At 35.6% G+C, this 17,404-nt stretch overlaps 1 protein-coding gene across 4 annotated transcripts in view; it reads right to left on the minus strand.

Annotated features, from left to right (window-relative positions):
* THOC2 (THO complex subunit 2) overlaps positions 1-17,404 on the minus strand; it is a 55,196-nt gene that overhangs the window by 35,168 nt on the left and 2,624 nt on the right. For 2 of the 4 annotated variants that reach the window (XM_075435573.1, XM_075435571.1), the window contains exons 2-10: positions 12,827-12,885; positions 10,517-10,608; positions 9,245-9,296; positions 7,625-7,695; positions 6,772-6,893; positions 5,814-5,947; positions 3,970-4,136; positions 3,226-3,318; positions 647-802 (exon numbers count right to left, since the gene is read on the minus strand). In XM_075435573.1, the coding sequence (XP_075291688.1) occupies positions 647-802; positions 3,226-3,318; positions 3,970-4,136; positions 5,814-5,947; positions 6,772-6,893; positions 7,625-7,695; positions 9,245-9,296; positions 10,517-10,608; positions 12,827-12,885 (946 nt within the window). Of the gene's footprint in view, positions 1-646; positions 803-3,225; positions 3,319-3,969; positions 4,137-4,690; positions 4,867-5,813; positions 5,948-6,771; positions 6,894-7,624; positions 7,696-9,244; positions 9,297-10,516; positions 10,612-12,826; positions 12,886-17,404 lie in introns of those variants that run through there. The other 2 variants (XM_075435572.1, XM_075435574.1) reach the window with 2 other exon arrangements.

A 17,404-nucleotide genomic window follows, 5' to 3' on the forward strand; every position in this document is an offset into this window, starting at 1 on the left:
ATGGAGATCCCAACAGAAAGGCTACTAAGAGATTAACCAATTCTAGACCTAGAGCAACATGAACAATACATGACATAGTAGCACCTTAAATAAAAAGTATACATTTACACATACAGAGATACAGATCTAATGGAAAGCACAGCAGACAGTTACAATTAAAAGTGTTCAATTAAAACCTTTGTCTACAACGCAGGATAATTATACCAGCATTCATAAGTCTGGTAATTCTTTGTGTTCCAATTCTTAATTCAGAAAAATAAGGAATTAACTCTTACTAATATCCTTGTTTTTAAGGAATCAGCTAGGATTATACTATCACAGGTTCTACAAAACACAGTTGTTAAAGACCATGAAGTACATGAGTGCTGGGACATACTCAGTGGAGCTGATATAACAAAAAGGAAGGAAAGAAATTCATTGGCTATTGCACCAAGAACATTAAACCTAGAGAAATCCAGAACAACCCCCGAACCATGCATTTTTGCACATTTACTACAACGGAAGTGCAATCGGAGGATAGACAGAAGCCTTCCAAGAAGTACGTACCTGTCTGTTTCAAATAAAATGTTTTCAACAACTATTATGTTTACTTTAAAGTAATTTAAATTAGTTTTCTTGGAAAGGAAACTATTCACAACATTCACACCTTTTCAGTTTTCTCCTCCTCTTTTTCTTTTTCCTTCTCCTTTTCTTCAGTCTTTTCAGAGGATAAGACGACCATTGTAAGTTTTCTGACGATTTGCTTAGCTTCCACTATCTCTCGCTTGTGTTCCTCAATGATGGTATTATCCCCTGGAAGCAGCTAAAAAAAAAAGGCAGAACAAGTATTGTAACTGAAAACTTAAGTGACCTGCTGCTAGTTTTGATCACTGGAGCTCGAAAAAGTTTGTCCTTCCTTGCTACTAATCAGATAAACTTACTCCCTGGAAGAGTCTTTTCCTTGGTACCATCATCCCAACAAGGAAGTGTACTATCAGCAGGCTATTCTGAAATCAAGGACTCATGAGAAATAATACAGTTCTACAACCATTAGTTGTGTAACTTCCCCTTTCCCTCTCTAAATTACCACTCAGCTGTATTTATATGGTGACAATTACACACATACTTGAGAACATTTACAAAATTCAGTGCCGTAAAACAAAGTGAGTATTCAAAAACATAAACTTTCACTTGCTCATCTAAAGGCAAAAAAAAAAAATACATCACCAAGGAAAACCAGGTAACCTACCTACACACACATTTTGACTGTATTTTATTTTAAAGGAATACTATTTAAAGCTTACCGAATTTCCTATTTATCAGTCACGTGGATTAAACATGTAACATCTGCTCCTTAAAAACCATCTTACATTAAGAGATACCTAGTACGATAAAGCCTCAGCACAGTCTTGTACTTGAGAATGATCAGGGTGAGGGGAAGATATCCCTACACTCGCAAATTAAAAGGTCAAGTTGTGAGACAGAAGAAAAGCTCTTCTGACAAAGCCAAACTTCAATTTGATTCCTAAAATCACGCTCAAAATTGAACTTCAAATAAGTAATCAAGACTTAGTAGAGTCATGACCTCTTTGATACAGTAATCTTTTCTTCTATTGCTTTTAATACGGGAAGATTTTACTGTCTTTTCTCCTCTCAAACTGACAGAAAAAGTAAAGACTAAGAATCACCTTCTTCAGAGACAAGACAGCAGAATTCCTTGATTTCACAGAAAATTGAGGAAGAAAGAATCCCGCTTGGAAAGGTACAAGGTTTAAAGAGCTACACTTTTCCCATTTGAAAACACAAGGAACCTACTAAGATTCACCAAGAAATACCTAGCGTGGAATTTCAATGGGTAAATCATATCTTCAGGACACAATACATACTTTATATGGTTGTGTGCATTTATACACAAATAGAAAGCAGTTCTTACAAGCTTGGAAGGGGAAGGGGGAGCAGTGGGGAAAGAACATTCTTTATATGAACGATAATTCTGACAGATGCTATTGTACAGGAGCCACACAATACATACCACTTAAGACTCAACACCTACACGCTAGTTATTTTCTTGAAACTCTCATAGCAAGTTAAATTAAACCTGAACTAAAAAGAGGAAAAAAATGCCATCCCAAACATGCAAAGACAGACAGGCAAGAGAGATTCTGAAATGAAAGTAGGTTAAAAACGAGACTGAGAATCAACATGACAAAGGTGAACAGTATAAATGAACGCAGGGACCATTCTAGCTGTGAGGCTGTCAGAAAGCATGCCCATACCTACACAGGTCTGAGCTGAGATTGCACAGGCCACTAATTTCGAGTCTAAGCATTTGTTTTGTAAGCTTACAAACATTCCTTAAGAAACCAGCATTACTATCATGCATCCCTCGCTCCACACCAATTATCTGAGACATGCACTCCTACTCTGCTCCACCCAACACATTTGTGGCCAAAATACTGTTCTGAAGCCAAAGAGAGTTCAGATTGTGACTAATGCTGCTAACTGCCACACAAATTAATGGCAGGACGGCATTCCAAAGCTTCCATAGCTGTAACTAGAGCTCGTTTCCTCGATTTCAGTGGAAGAGTTAAGAGTCTTAAAATATCTACGGATATTTTGAAATTAGAAACTGGTGTATAATATAAACTTCTTTTGACAACTGTAACAATCTGTGTACCAGCTGTGAAACCGGTATGTTGGTTGGTTGGTAAGACCTTCAGACTGAGGATGATAAGTCTCTCTGAGCATATAACTCCCTTTTCCTCATTCAACCTAACAAACGGTCAGAATTCTTCTAGACGGAATGAGAGGCCTATTCAGGAATATGCAAGAGTTTAAAAAAAAAAAAACAACCCTACTAGTAAACTAAACAACGAATGTTAGGAGTTGATTGTCCTACTACTTTTTTCAAAAATTGATCTTGTAAAGCAAAACACTCAAAGGGTTGAATTCTTAAGGAAGGTTACTTGGGCATTTACCTCCTATCTCCTATTCAGGCAGGAGGTAAACAATCTGGAGGATGCTACACCGTAATTCAAAAAAAGTGTTACAGCATTCACATTTCAGTGTGTGTCTATTTGAATCTGCAGCATTAGAAAGTGCTGGAAATTTTACATTACATTAAAACTGTACAAATTCAGGTATTACACTGTGTGTCCTAAATCTGAAGCTTTAGGAATAAATATCTGGCTTGATTTTTAAAATTTTCTTAGTTTTAGCATTTGACAGAGTAGCACTGTCACTCACATGAACATAAAGATCCTCCAAATCTATGAGATTATGTTGCAAAAGGACAGCAGCAACTCTGTATAAGGAGGAAGGTGTCTCACCACTCGGATCCTAAAAAAGACAAGATTGGAAATTTAAGAAAAAAGCAAACAGACCACTGCAGAAGGTCATGAAACAGAGCAGAAATTACTTCAAGTTCAGAAGAAACATATTAACACACTGTTCTCTTTGGTATCATGTTACTTAACTGCTATTACTCCAAAGCCACTAGAATTAACTGCAATACACAATCGGAATTTTCAGAAGCAAAAGACATTCAATTCTAGTCACACCTTATGGTGCTTGTATGCAATTTCTAACCACCTAACCACACATTTTCAAAAACCTTGAATATTTTATCAAGTATCAACCACGACAGCCATGCCCACATGCTCTTCACTGCTGGGGACAAGTCTTTTGCTTATAAGGCACAATATCTTCGTTAATGCCAGTCTTTACATAACTATACGTTCCATTTGAATTTCTATCAGGACTGTTTTCATCTGTCTGTCTTGGAGAATGCTAAGCACTCTTCTCTAAAACACATCAGAGACTTCCACACAAACAATGAAATTGCTTTTAACACCAGAATTTTACAACTTAGAAATTAATTTCTATGTAAAAAAAAAAAACTTGCAGCAAAAATCTGTTATCACTGACTGCAGTTCAACATCAAGTACAACCAATCACCAAACACAAAAATTAAGAATAGAAATGCATTACCTGATAAAATTTGAATTTGAACCCAAGGATATGGCATAGAGTCTGAGGTTCACACATGTACATATAAGACTCTATCAGTGGTACAAAGAAGTCGTCATACTCAGGCCTGCATTCATAGACTTCTAAGATAATATCCAAAACTCTGTTAGGGTCAAGGTTAAAACATCCTAGTGGAGAACAACAGAGTAGAAAATCTTAACATCGCTACTTTTCATCTTCATTCTGTTACTAAATCACAAATGCATTAGTTTTTAAAGTTAATTCCCTTCAGTCACCATTGAGCATGGATTTATCTACAGAAAAATAATCTGGATCACCTGTAAATACAGCATCAATCATTTTGACATGTGTTGAACATTGAACTAGGCAAAGATGCTACACAGGACTTTCACTTCAGATTACAGAAGAGCTAGGAGTTACCATCTTAAGGTGAACATTTAATAACTAAAAACCTACCTCACTAATACCAGAGTGCGAGCAAAAGGCATGGGCTGCTTCGTCTCCCCTTGTGGTAGCACACATATTCATCCAGTCACACAAATCAGCCAGCTATAAATCGTTCTACGCCCTAAAAATTGTTCTGGTTTGAGCTAGATCCTGATTCACCTGGCTGCACTATCCTGTCAATTCAGTATTATTGCTACCATTTGGGATAATAGTTTATTTCGAGGGGAGCAAGAGCAAGGATATAGATCAGCTTAAGCCAATGCTGTAATCATACCTGTATTTCACTATTTAAAACTCTTCCACCAAAACTCCAGGAGGCATGGTCGAGACAGAAATACTACTTAAACCAAAAGAATCCACACCTAGACTATTTTCTTCATTGTGCCATGAGAAGTTTCATCCAGGCACATCCACTATGCAGATACATAATTGCATCAGTCTTTCCTTCCCAAAAGCCATTTCCATTACACCGGGACATACTGCAAGTCAGTACTTTAAAAAGAACTGACAATTTCTAGGAAGTCTATTTGCAATTCCTAAAGGAAAAAATTCCAGAAGACAGAAAAATGTTTTGTTACAAAATACCTGAAACTGAGTGTGTACTTTTTACTGTAATAACTAGCAAAACCATCCTCTTCTCTAGCTCTCTTCTAAAACAAGTAATATTATTACAGGAATTTGACGGTCTCAGGCAAAATTCTATGCAGGATGAAAAACTGTCTTTCACAAAATAGTAGCATAGCCTGTTGACCATTACTGCACTGGCACCCTATGAAGCAGGCACTGGGGCAAACACCTATGTATTGCATAAAACTCTTTATTCAAAAAGGAAGTATAAAACATGGGGAATTACAGACATTTCCTGCTTTTAATGTATTTTGCACTTTGACTGTGACACTCTCACCAAGACTCAACTTAGATATACGGACAAACAACACTAGATAAAGGAAGAACATTCACTACTTTTAATTTCTCTTCATAAGGAATCACTTGTTCAACTTCTTCAATACTAAAAAAATATTCACGCATTTAATTGAGTACCTTAAAATAGCAAAATGCATTACTTCGTTATGCTCCAATGTGCCTGCTAAGAGATGACAAGCACATCCTCAAAAAATACTGCTGAAATCAATCAAGACCATAGCATGCATATTTGAGGCTGTACCTTAATTAACTACCTAACATTGCCAAAATTAATTTTGCCACGGAAACAGGAACTTCCAAATGTCACAACTCTATACAAGGTGATCTACCAATACGTGTTACTATCCCACTGCATGCCTGCATAACATTATTTCATCTGCAGATGATCTCAAACAGTAGTCTAAAGTCACTCTCCGTAGTCACAAGACCATGCAGGAAAAGCAGTGCCAATATTCCTTGAACAAATTCCTTACCTATTAAAGATTTGATATTTTCAAGGATTAAATCACTAGTGATATTTCCAGACAATTCTTGCCCAAGTTCTGCAATGAGCTTTGCATAACCTTCATTCTCCTCTCTTAGCAAATTAAACTTCTGTTGCTTGTAACTGCAAATAAACAGAAATGAAACACTATTGTGTCACACATGTCCACAGTGAAGTTTATTCATGCTCTTATCAACATTACATTTGTTATACAAAATGCTAATTTTGAACACATTTTTAAGAACCTGTAGTTTACTGAGCTACTCCAAAAATCATAGTAATTATAGTACACAGCACAACGAACATCTGCAAGGTAGCGAGCATTCTGCAAACAAATCCATCTCTCCTTTTATTTCAAATGCAGACCATTTAAAAGCAAGATTATGCTTATACTTAACAGTAAAGCTTGTTCTTACGCACTATGCTGGAGAACTGCTGCGTAACAGTCTGTGCTTAAGCACCTATTCTAGTTTCAAGTGGTGGTCTTTGAGATTGAGACTGAAAAATCAGATACAGAGACAAAAAACAAACATACACCCACAAAAATATATCCTGTGTTGCCAAAACTAACGTAACTACATTTGCCTATTTATGAAAACAACTGTCTATGCTTAACTGATGCAACTCCAAGAATTAGTTTTCTTACTTTATAAGTTCACATTTGTCACAAATAAAATTAAATATTAATTATGTAAGCTACACATGTGGAATCACTGTAGCAAAGCCATAGCAATAGGTGACATTAAAAAAGATTTTACATTTCTTAAGAGTTTGATAACTGAGGGCTAACAAGGTTCTTCTGCCAATGAGAAGTTAAAGTGCAACAAAACACATTTCCTAAAGAAAACTGAGCATTTTATTAAAAGAAACAGTACGTTGTTAGAAAACGTTGTTACCAGACTAATTACCATTGCCCCTCCCCAAACAACCCTTGCCCTAAAACTTACAATAGTTTTGTCTTTATTTTAACAGATTTCTGGTTGAACTGTTGAGACTGCTTGATAAGTCCTAATGACTCCAGTGTCTCTGGATCTAAACGCTCCTTTAGGACAGTATCAGAAACAAGATACTGAAAAACACCAAAACATACATCAAGTTAGTCAATTAAAGACCTAGGAACCATACGATTGTTACTTTAGGTTACATATGCATTTTGATTACAAAAAAAAAAAATTTCAAATATCATGCTATACCATGATACCAAATGCATTCCGCTTCAAACATATAGTGGACAAAACTGAGAAACTATTTATCTGAAATAAGAATTTTACAGTGGTAGATGTTATATTCAAGAGCATCTTGAACAAACAAGACCTAGCGACTAATTGCTGGTTACAAAGTATACCCTGCATAGCATCTATGGATATTATTACCAAGAACCGGATATTTACAAAGCTTACACTCATTCTCTCCCATATTCTGAGAGGAAAGCCTTATTTTCGTATGCCGAATTTTCCTACATATCAAGTTTATTCCATGTGGTTAGAAATGCCACTTCTAAAGAGAGAGGAGGCTGCATAAAGGAGAAGTCCAACTTAAAACATACTTCAGAAGCAAAATTTCTGTTACACAGTGAGGAAAAATTAAGTTCTCTCAAAATTCTTTAAAGAATTCAATGGACAACTATACTATAACACTCTACCATAACACTTTGAATATGGAAATTTGTTAAAACATTCTAATAGTCTTTTACTAATCAAAGGCAAAAAAAACCCCTAAACAGCTAGCTTCAAAACTCTGATTCTTCTTGTCAGATTTCGGCATACACTTTTACCAAAAGACCTTCTAAATGCAACTTACCAAACAGGCTAATACCAATTGGGTAAAATGATCCCTCTTACTCTTTTCTTCTAAACAGCTTGTTTCAATATCTAGTATAAAAGAAGATGGAAAAAAAGGAAAAAAATACATCATTACTTCTGGAATTTGTAAGAGTTTCTTCTTTTTATAACTATTCAGATAAATGCTAATAACACAATGCAAAGCAACTCATTTATAGCATGCTAGCTTCTTGCCACTTTCCACCTACTCATCCACCTTGAGGTCCACATAATATTTTGATGATGATTCTCACACATCCACAAATCTCATGAAAAGGTAAAACAGAAACCAGGAATGCCATAGTAATTCTTCTTGCTCTCTTCTCTGTTGCAATAAAGTTTATGGCAAGCATTAAGAAACAATAATAAGCACAAAAAAGAGAAATACGAATCGCTGAAAAAGAACTGCATGATCCTAGCCTTGATGTAAGAAAGTCAGTCTCTTTCCCTGTGTCTTCAGAGTAACTACAATTTATCGCTTGGTCTGCAGTCTTTTACTAGCTACGATTCTGTATTTCCATCCTCTTCTTTTGCATTGTCCACTACTGAATAGAATCCATAAATTCTCTGCTACAGGAAGACAGGCCACAAAACAATGGCCAACAAAGCATACCTGCCTAAAGTAGTTAAAAAATGCACATCACTACAGGAAGCAAGGAGCTGCACATGAAGCGGAAAACTCCATAGAAGAACGCAAGGCATGCATTACAAAAAACAATTAACAAAACCACCAACAAAAAACTCCACACACATACACACAGAAAAACTGGACCCAAAGAGAAAACCTCAACCACAAAAATCCACAGCAGCAGCCCCCAGACAGACTGAAACCCAATGATGCCATTCTCCCTCAGTATATGGAACAGATCAGGATCTGTGATAAGCAGACTGGCAAAAGAATTTCCTGAAATTTTTTGAGAAAAACAGAGACACAGAACAAGATAGAAACTGCCAGCAGTTAAAACTACAATCTGGAAAGCAGTATACAGGATTAAAATGCTAAAAACATGAGAGAAACAGCTTTGGATCAATATTACAACATAAAAATCCAGAAGTTATTACCAGAATAAGAAGTAAACACCTTTAAAGCCTGCCCAGTTGGCACATAGTAACTTTGCAAATGATGTCATTTGCCTTTAGATTTCTAGACAATTAGTCAATCAGTACAGGCTCCATTTCATTAACCGTGACTGTACAGATAAAGATATTTACAGAGCACATACTGAGAACAGAGGATCTACCTACCCGTAATTCAACTTTTATTTAAAATACTTATAAGAATGATAAAAACACTAAGTCACTGATTCCATTAGCTAACATCCAAAATTCTTAGAAGCTAGCTTCTTTAACTATTCTTGGCAGATCAGTTTCCACTGCCTTTAATAGGTAAACTTCTGGAAACTGTAACAGAACAAAGCAGAATGAAAAGACATTAACAACTGAGATACAGATACACTGAGGAAGAATCAACACATATTATGTAGAGCAGTCAGGCTTTACAGATTTAACGGAACTTCCTGAAGAAGTCAACAAGCAAACACACAAAGCATGTATTTCTCCAAATCTGTCACAATGCTGAAAGGAAGGGGACCCAACTTACCTAATATGCAGAATACATCAGCTAGGACAGAAGGCATGTCTTCCCTAAATTCCTAAAAATAAAACAGATCGCACTTAGTGAATACAGAAATTCCAATATGTACACTTAGAAAAACTCTTTTTCCATTACATAAAACAACACTTCATCATAAAGTTCGGATTCATTAATAATGCAGATCATTATTACTAATTATATTAATAATTCAGATGAATTAATAATGAAGAGGCTCAATTATTGACTAGTATCTAACTTAACTGCTGTAATAATTATCAATGCATAACAAAATAACATACTCTTCAATTACATGAAAATGTAACCTAGCAGCCAGGGACAAAAACCTCTGGTTACTGCCTCCATCTCTCCAGCACAATGGAATTCCCTGTCGGAAGAACAGCACCAGCCTGTACAGTCAGCTACACTTTCTCAGGCACCAAACAAGTTACAATTTCCTACAGTAACTCCACATCAAACATTATCACATGCTATCCTAACAGCAAGGTGCACTTCAGCCTTGACTTCTCTCAAACCCAATGCAGAAATTTAAAAACCTAAAATGGTTATCCTAGACTAAATTGCTGTAAAATGGTTTTGGTTTTTTGTTTCTTTGTTTTTTTTAATGTTCTATACATGTTAAAACAGCAATCTAAGAACTTACAAAGAATAAGAAATCATTTTCAGAAGATTTATTTAAATAGCTTTTTTTTTTTTTTTTTGAACACCAGCATCTGGTAACCTTAGAAGTTTAGAGAAAAATACTCTTCTCCCTGCTTTCTCTATTTATTCAAACTACTGTAAGAAAAACCTTTTTCAAACAAAAAGTAAGTCTAATGCATTATTTTAAAGGCAGTCACAGAACTCAGACATCTCAACAGTAAAATGGCAGACAGGCACATTGCTACACTGTAAGAAAGATGTGAATTATAAAAACCAGTAGGTGGCATTACAGACTCGCTGCATAAGCAAGTGAAATCTTTTTTTAGCATTTATTAAAAACTTCATTCTTCATATGCCCTTAAAAATTTACTTGATTTTTAATTTACGCTAAAATTAATATATCTATTCCTCACCACAAAAAGTACGGGAAAAAGTGACCCCCTGACAGACTACATATATTTCAAGTACACACAAACGAAGAAAAAGGACTTGACAAGAACAACTTTTTAGACACAGAAAAATAAGTCTGTTGAATATTATCCTGCTTGATTTTCATTCGGACTTTTATAACAAACTAAAAATTTAATAAGTATGCAATTATTACAAATATATACTTACTATGACATCACCAAGAACATTAGAAGCTTGATCATGCTTTAAGTTTCCTCTGACAACATGGTATGCAAGCTCATACAAAGCCTGCTGGATGTCTGCTGAAAGAAAACATGATTAAGAAACATATTAGGTAATCCTTGGTTTAACTTTTAAAGCAATGTTTACAATAATGCTGTAGACTTCAGACACCCTGCAAGTAAACAGGATATGCTTCTCTTACCAATGAGGGGGAATTACTTTATTACTGCTGATAGATTAAATTTGAGCATCAATATGTAAGACTTCAGTCAAGCAGACAGTAAGAGATGATCCACTTTCCCTACAGAGTTTATGGAATAACAGTGAAATTCAGAAGAAAAACTACAGTCCTGCACGTACTAACTTCAGTCATGGCAGCCGATTTAACAGAGATACCTTGAACTTATAGTTCACATAAATATCATATCATACATACATATACATAAAAATATAATACATAGAAAATATTCCAGTACTTTTTCTTAATCATCTCATCACAGATATGCTTTCAAAAACCATTTCTCTAGGAGAAAGTAAAATTTAATTGGAGAAAAAATGGTTCACAAGGATTTTTTTTTTTTTTTGAAGGAAAGTCTCCCATAACTGAAGAATGCTGTTTTACAAAAACTTGTATTAAGCTGAAACACTAAACAGAGGTACTGCATTTGAGAAACATCTTGCAGTGTTAAACATGGTGGTTGCAAAAACAGCTATGGTAAACTTGTAAGGAATTGTTCTTAAATATACAATTTATATTGTATGAATAAATGAATAAAACCCCACGCTTCCACCTTGCACTTGCACCATGTGGTTTGCTCAGTGAACAATATTCGCAATGGGTATACAAGTTACAGAACTTAACGACTTAAACTAAGTACTCAATAACTTGGTGACCACTCTTGATGCGGCTGGAGTGGTCTGTAGATTTATTAATTTTTTCAAATGGACCACTTAATTTTACCTACCACTGTGCTTTTGGCAAAGAACACTAACTGCTAAAGACCTGAATACAGCAGAACTGGTTTAGACATCAATTCTACATAAAACACAACTCTACTACTTTGAAGGCCAATTCAAGAGGACAGTTGGGTGCAGTCCCCAATTTAATAGTTTATGATGAAGCCAAACTAGCCATACGCATAGCCTCAGACATGCCTCTGCAAGTAACTCCCCCACATTGCGGAGAATTTGTTAGGCAGGTACACCGCACAATCTGACCTGTCTCCATAGGCCTGTGGTATATTGGACTTCATTAAATGTCTTTCTGGAACCAAAGGGGAAAATGCAAGAGCAATTTTCAGAACTGGGTCCAGGTCATGTGGACTCCAACAAATTCTTAGCAGTCCAGCATCTCTATATCGCGTGCTAGATTACCCACATTTTCAGGGTTTTTTCCATCACCAGGACTCCAACTATTTCTACTGTCTATTAATTCCTCCAACATAGCCACTGCATATATTTATCTAGTCATTCCCACTGGATCTTTTAGATCCTGACAGCAAGGACAGAGAAAAAGAAAACAGCGTACAGAAACTGTTAAACTATGTCTAGAACACAGAACATCTGGTAGCCTTTCTTCAAAAACTTAGGAATAGTGATTTTGCTTTGTTGAACAATAAATTCTTCTTACTCCATAACATTACTTATAATTTACATTGAAATGTTTTGGTTTATCTTTTCTTCTATTACAATTGCCCATTATGACTATTTTAGCAAGAACCCAAAACACAATCTGAACAGCATAGCACATTTATGGTCTTAGTAATATGGGACCTTTTCTTCCAACAGATTCTGTGAAACAAACAAAAATTTAATTTTTCTTTACACACCAAAGATTTCTTACTGTGAGAATTTAAAACTTGAAGACAGCAGTGTCTTTCACTAAGAAAGGAGAAAAAGTCTGTAATTCTGGTACTGCTGTAAAAATTACTTTCCTCTGTATACATTCACACTCGCATGCATTAGTGTTCATATATTTAACTTTCAGAATAAAATCTAATTGTATGTTGAGTTTTCAAAACCATGTTCCATCTTCTACAGCATATACCAATACCAGACAACCTTGCCACCACTTACTGCTGTCCAATTAACCTCTCACCTGGACATCTGAAGACAAACCTAGTTGTGGATGTTTTTACTGCCTTACTATCTGTAGTATTCACCTTTAGCATGCATTAATGGCCACCATATATGAATGTTCCAGGCAGACATATGCAGAGGTACCACGATCAAGTGTTTCCAGGCTTTTTTTATTTCTCCTTTAATTATAAACAACAAAAACCACACACAACTTACCTCTGAAAACCATATTATCATGGCTTTTGTTTTCACTGAGAGCGCGACACAGTTGCACACTGAAATAAAAGAAATATAAAAAAATGAAAAGAAACCAAAAATAGTTAGTTAATAACATACACAAATGTTTTGGAGCTCTGTTGTTGTTCTGGTAGAGCATTTTAAATGGCTGACTACATTTTAATTTTCATAGGGTAAACACTAATTCACAGAAGTTACACAGCCAAGGAATACAAGATTCCCAATAGATCTCATACACATATATACTATATACTTATAAAAATATAGTATGTGAAAGGAAGCATGGAAGTGCTAGCATTAACCTACTGTTGTCACCCAATGAGGAAACGCTTCTCAGAAATACTATGACTATGGTTGTTTTCAAATTGTTCTGTAAAAAAATTTTAACATTAAGTTATGTGCATGATTTCCTGATGCAATTTTTTTCTCTATGGTGAGACAGAATTTTACCTACTCTAGTCACTATGAGAATCCACTATGGGATGCAAAGACCTGTCACATTACATCATCTTTAGTCACTCAACTAAATCAGCCGTAAGTAAAAAGTACACCAAATACTGTATAGACTATTCCATGAAATAAAATAATAGTTCTGTGTGTTATAAAATAAACGCTTGAAGAGCAGGCTTCTCCACTAGACTGATGGTTTAGAAACAGACGTGCTTTCAAGGCACAAGGATTTTCCCTCTCCTCTACCGCTACTTTCACCCCAGCATGCAGCTTCAAACGTGGTTTCACATGTCAAAGCAACAGTATTTTTAAAAAGGTAGTGATTTACCTATAACAGACACCAATCAATATCTTAAGAACTTTCTTCACACTTGCAAATTTTCAACCAAAAGTTTCACACATTTTTCATCATAGTCTTTCATGTGCAGAAATTTAAGTATCAGAGCTACTCTGTATTCTTATGTAAGATGGCAAAACCACAGTTTCCTGTAAGAGCGGATTTTTAAGCATGTTCTCAAACAAGGCAGCTAGATACAATTACTACAGAGGCTTATCCTGAAAAATAAACAGTAAAAAACGGGTTCTGTAGCAATCCACTACTCACTCTATTTGCATCCTATACAGATTATTACCTCTCCAGCAGGACTAAACAGCTGTTCCACCAACCAAAGAATTATAACTAGCAAATACAAGGTATATGCACCCTTTAAAGACAACTGGAAAATGGGTAGTTTCACATATAATGTAATCAGCAGAACCACACAAGCTCAGCAAAAAACAGTGGTATGGCTAAGATGTTCTAAATGCTACTGAAGAGACTGCAATATATTTTGAAATAATCAGAACAGAGACAGCAAATTAGGGGAATAGGTAATATATTTTATTTTTCATGAAAAGTAAAATGTACTTTTGTTATTTAAAGAAGCAAGAGATTATTTTTTTTTTCCCCAGCTGTCCCAAAAGAGTGCATCAATCTGATCCAAGTTAGATTTTCTTAGATTTTAATTACTACTCCTCCATAAATAAGTTACCCTATAAGGACAAATTTCCAAGCTCTGTATATAAATAACCGTAAAGTGAAACATCTGATTCCAAAAAATTATCTACTGAGACGCACACTTTAACCCCTGTCACATCATGATATCATCAACCAGGTTGCATGAGCAACAACCCCATCTGCTTGGACTGAAGAGTTCACTTCAGTGTATCTTAATACAAAATAAGAGTTTTAACCTCCTACAATTCCCTTTCCAGCAATACAAAAATAGTACTATCAACTTCACGTTACTTTAAGACACAAACCTATCTGATCTATGTAACAAGAAACCGTATTAAAGATCAGCCTATCAAACAGCTTGCTTTCTATTTGTAATTAAAATCCCTTGAATTATTAAATTGGAAAAAAAAGTAAAAATATTCACTCTGTGAAAGTATATACAGGAAAAATTTTGTAATAGAAAAGAAGATGTTGGTGTTACTCTTTGGATCTAAATTAATAATGGTGCTTACATTCTTTCATACAGGTACTCTGTCTCCAAAGGAGGATGACCTTTTCTGAAGGTGTTGGCAGGCAGTACAGCTGAGCTGATTTAATGGCTTGTTGCTGCAGAACTGGTCACATTCATGGATACTTCTTCCCTTCTTGGCCACATAGCTCTAGCCCTCATATCAGTTAAATCAGTTAAATAAACTGATAAACCCGTCAGAAAACTGGTCAAAAAACAAGTCTTAAGCCAATTTTGCAAGTTGCAGCAGCTTACCAGTAGGTCAGATAAGCACCAGTGTAGAGAGCGCCCTGGTGAATGCAGACAAGGCAGAAGCCCTCCCTTCCGGTACCAACACTCTGTGAGATTAGTTCCATCCAGTTTCAACTAAGTGCATCATAAATTAAATCAAAATAGTTGCGTGTTCGCAACAAGAAAAATGTCAATATTAGCATAATTAATCAACTCAGAAAAAAAACACAATAATACTTTCCCACTTAAATTTCCGTTGTCCTGGGCATTGTTTATCAGATACAATTTTCAGTTCAACTGACCCAAACTGTCCGTTGTCTGTTAAGAGATCATTTGAAACTTTTCTTACTCTGATCTTGTAGTTCATTGCAGCAAGTTTAGGATGGACAACTTCCTTACTCTACTAAAACCTACATCCCTTCACCCAAAGATAAAACTGTATAATGCACGCAAAATACAACTAAAAAAACAGGATAACCTAGAAAGTAAAATCAGTTTAAGAACAAAAAAAAAAAAAAAAAAAATCACAAAATCACTTCTGAAAACCAAAGTTTCAAAACCAAATTTCTTTTAGACTAAATTGGGACAGATTTGCTTAAACAAATTCTGAAGCAGTGTTGAGCACCTATGAAACCGGTTTGTACAGCAGAGGCAGCAACTGAACCTAAGCCTCCCAATTCACATGCAACGCCCTCTACCCTCAAGCACACTCCCACACATAGTATATGGCAGTAATTATCACAAAGTGCATGCACACGCAAACATTTAAGTATATGCATAACTTACCTGACATGGATAATTCTTCAGTTGTGATAAAGTACAATCAATGGCATCTTTGAGTCAGGATGGCAAAACTACCACTAAACTCTGTTCTACCACCTCTCAGCCCTTTAATGCAACACTGTCACTCCTCACCCAAGCAGAGTAACAAACATGCTGGGAATGCTTGAAAGATCGAGTCTCAAAATTTCACATTCACAGAATGTTAAGCTTCTTCAGTTTATCTTGAAGCTTAATATATTGCATAAGCTGCCAGCGAAGTACATTATTAAAGCCTTATTTGCCCACTAAAGGGTCCTTGATGTGTTTAATTATCACAAAACAGGGTATCAGTCTAATAATAGTAGGTGCTTGCCATTGGATGTGTATTATAAACGTCCACATTGTCTACAGTCATAGACCAGCATCTTACTGCAGAAGATACTATACAAAACAATACAATTTCACTACAAAGGACAGTATATATACGCACAAGTAGGTCTACAAGGAGTTTAGACTGGTCAGCGTAATAAGCAGTCACACAGAGATTCCAACTCAATCTCTACAGTATTGATGTGGCAGCAGCAAAACAAATGCACATAATTTAGTAAACTGTATTTAGACAGAGAAGAGTCTGAACAAAACAGAAAATGACAGATAAGATGACCACATCCTGACCAATTTATAGTTCTGGCAGCTAAGATCACTTGAAACTACCATGTGATGTACATTTATGTATTTGTATTAGATATGATCACACATCAGTAGCTGGATTAATTAAAATTCAAAGTAGGCAGAGTTTTGAACAAGGTCTCCAAATAATTTCTAGCAAGTGAACATTAACTGTTACCTAAGCTCTGCGATGCTGCCTTACTAATTAACATTATGACAGCCTAAGACACAAACAAAATCCTTACCTTCTGGGTTTTGGATATTACTGTCATATCATGACAAATTGATCACACCAGCAAAAATAAAGTTCATTATTTTTTACAGCAAAAGATCAGTCAGTTTAAAACTGATTTCCTTACTGGATTTCTTTAAAACATCCCTATATTTTGTTTTCTTTATAAAACAATCAAACTTTTTATTTCCCACACACACTTCCTCCCTGCCCCAACAATAGCATCTCCCCCAGACCCCAGCAATATTACAAATCCTGTCTGTTTTCAAGCACAGGCAGACCACCACACCACTCAAAGAAAATATACAGCAATCACCTTAAGCATCCATTATCAACCACAGAAGCTGAAATGCCAAACAAAACCAAATCATTTATTCCTCTCAGTAAAGTTTCATACATCCCCAAAACATAAAATTGTGGTTCTATCTAGGTAATTAGTAGCTGTCAAAATACGATATTGGGCTGATCTAGTCAGACCATGTAAGCCATTTCAGGCTCCAGCAAATTAATATTTTTTCCCGTAAAACCTAATCTTTTCTTTCTGCTAATTATGAGGGCTTCTTTTCCTGTAATCCTCGCTTTAACAAAGTTGGTACGTGTCTCCCTGTGAATAAGCCCACCACTTTGTTTAAAAACAAAACAAACCCCTCCATACAAGAGCGAATGTTCTCTGACTTCATGCACAGACTTTATTAGACCAGGCTTCCA

The sequence above is a fragment of the Opisthocomus hoazin genome, chromosome 14 (genome assembly GCF_030867145.1).
Source record: "Opisthocomus hoazin isolate bOpiHoa1 chromosome 14, bOpiHoa1.hap1, whole genome shotgun sequence".
Lineage (NCBI taxonomy): Eukaryota > Metazoa > Chordata > Aves > Opisthocomiformes > Opisthocomidae > Opisthocomus > Opisthocomus hoazin.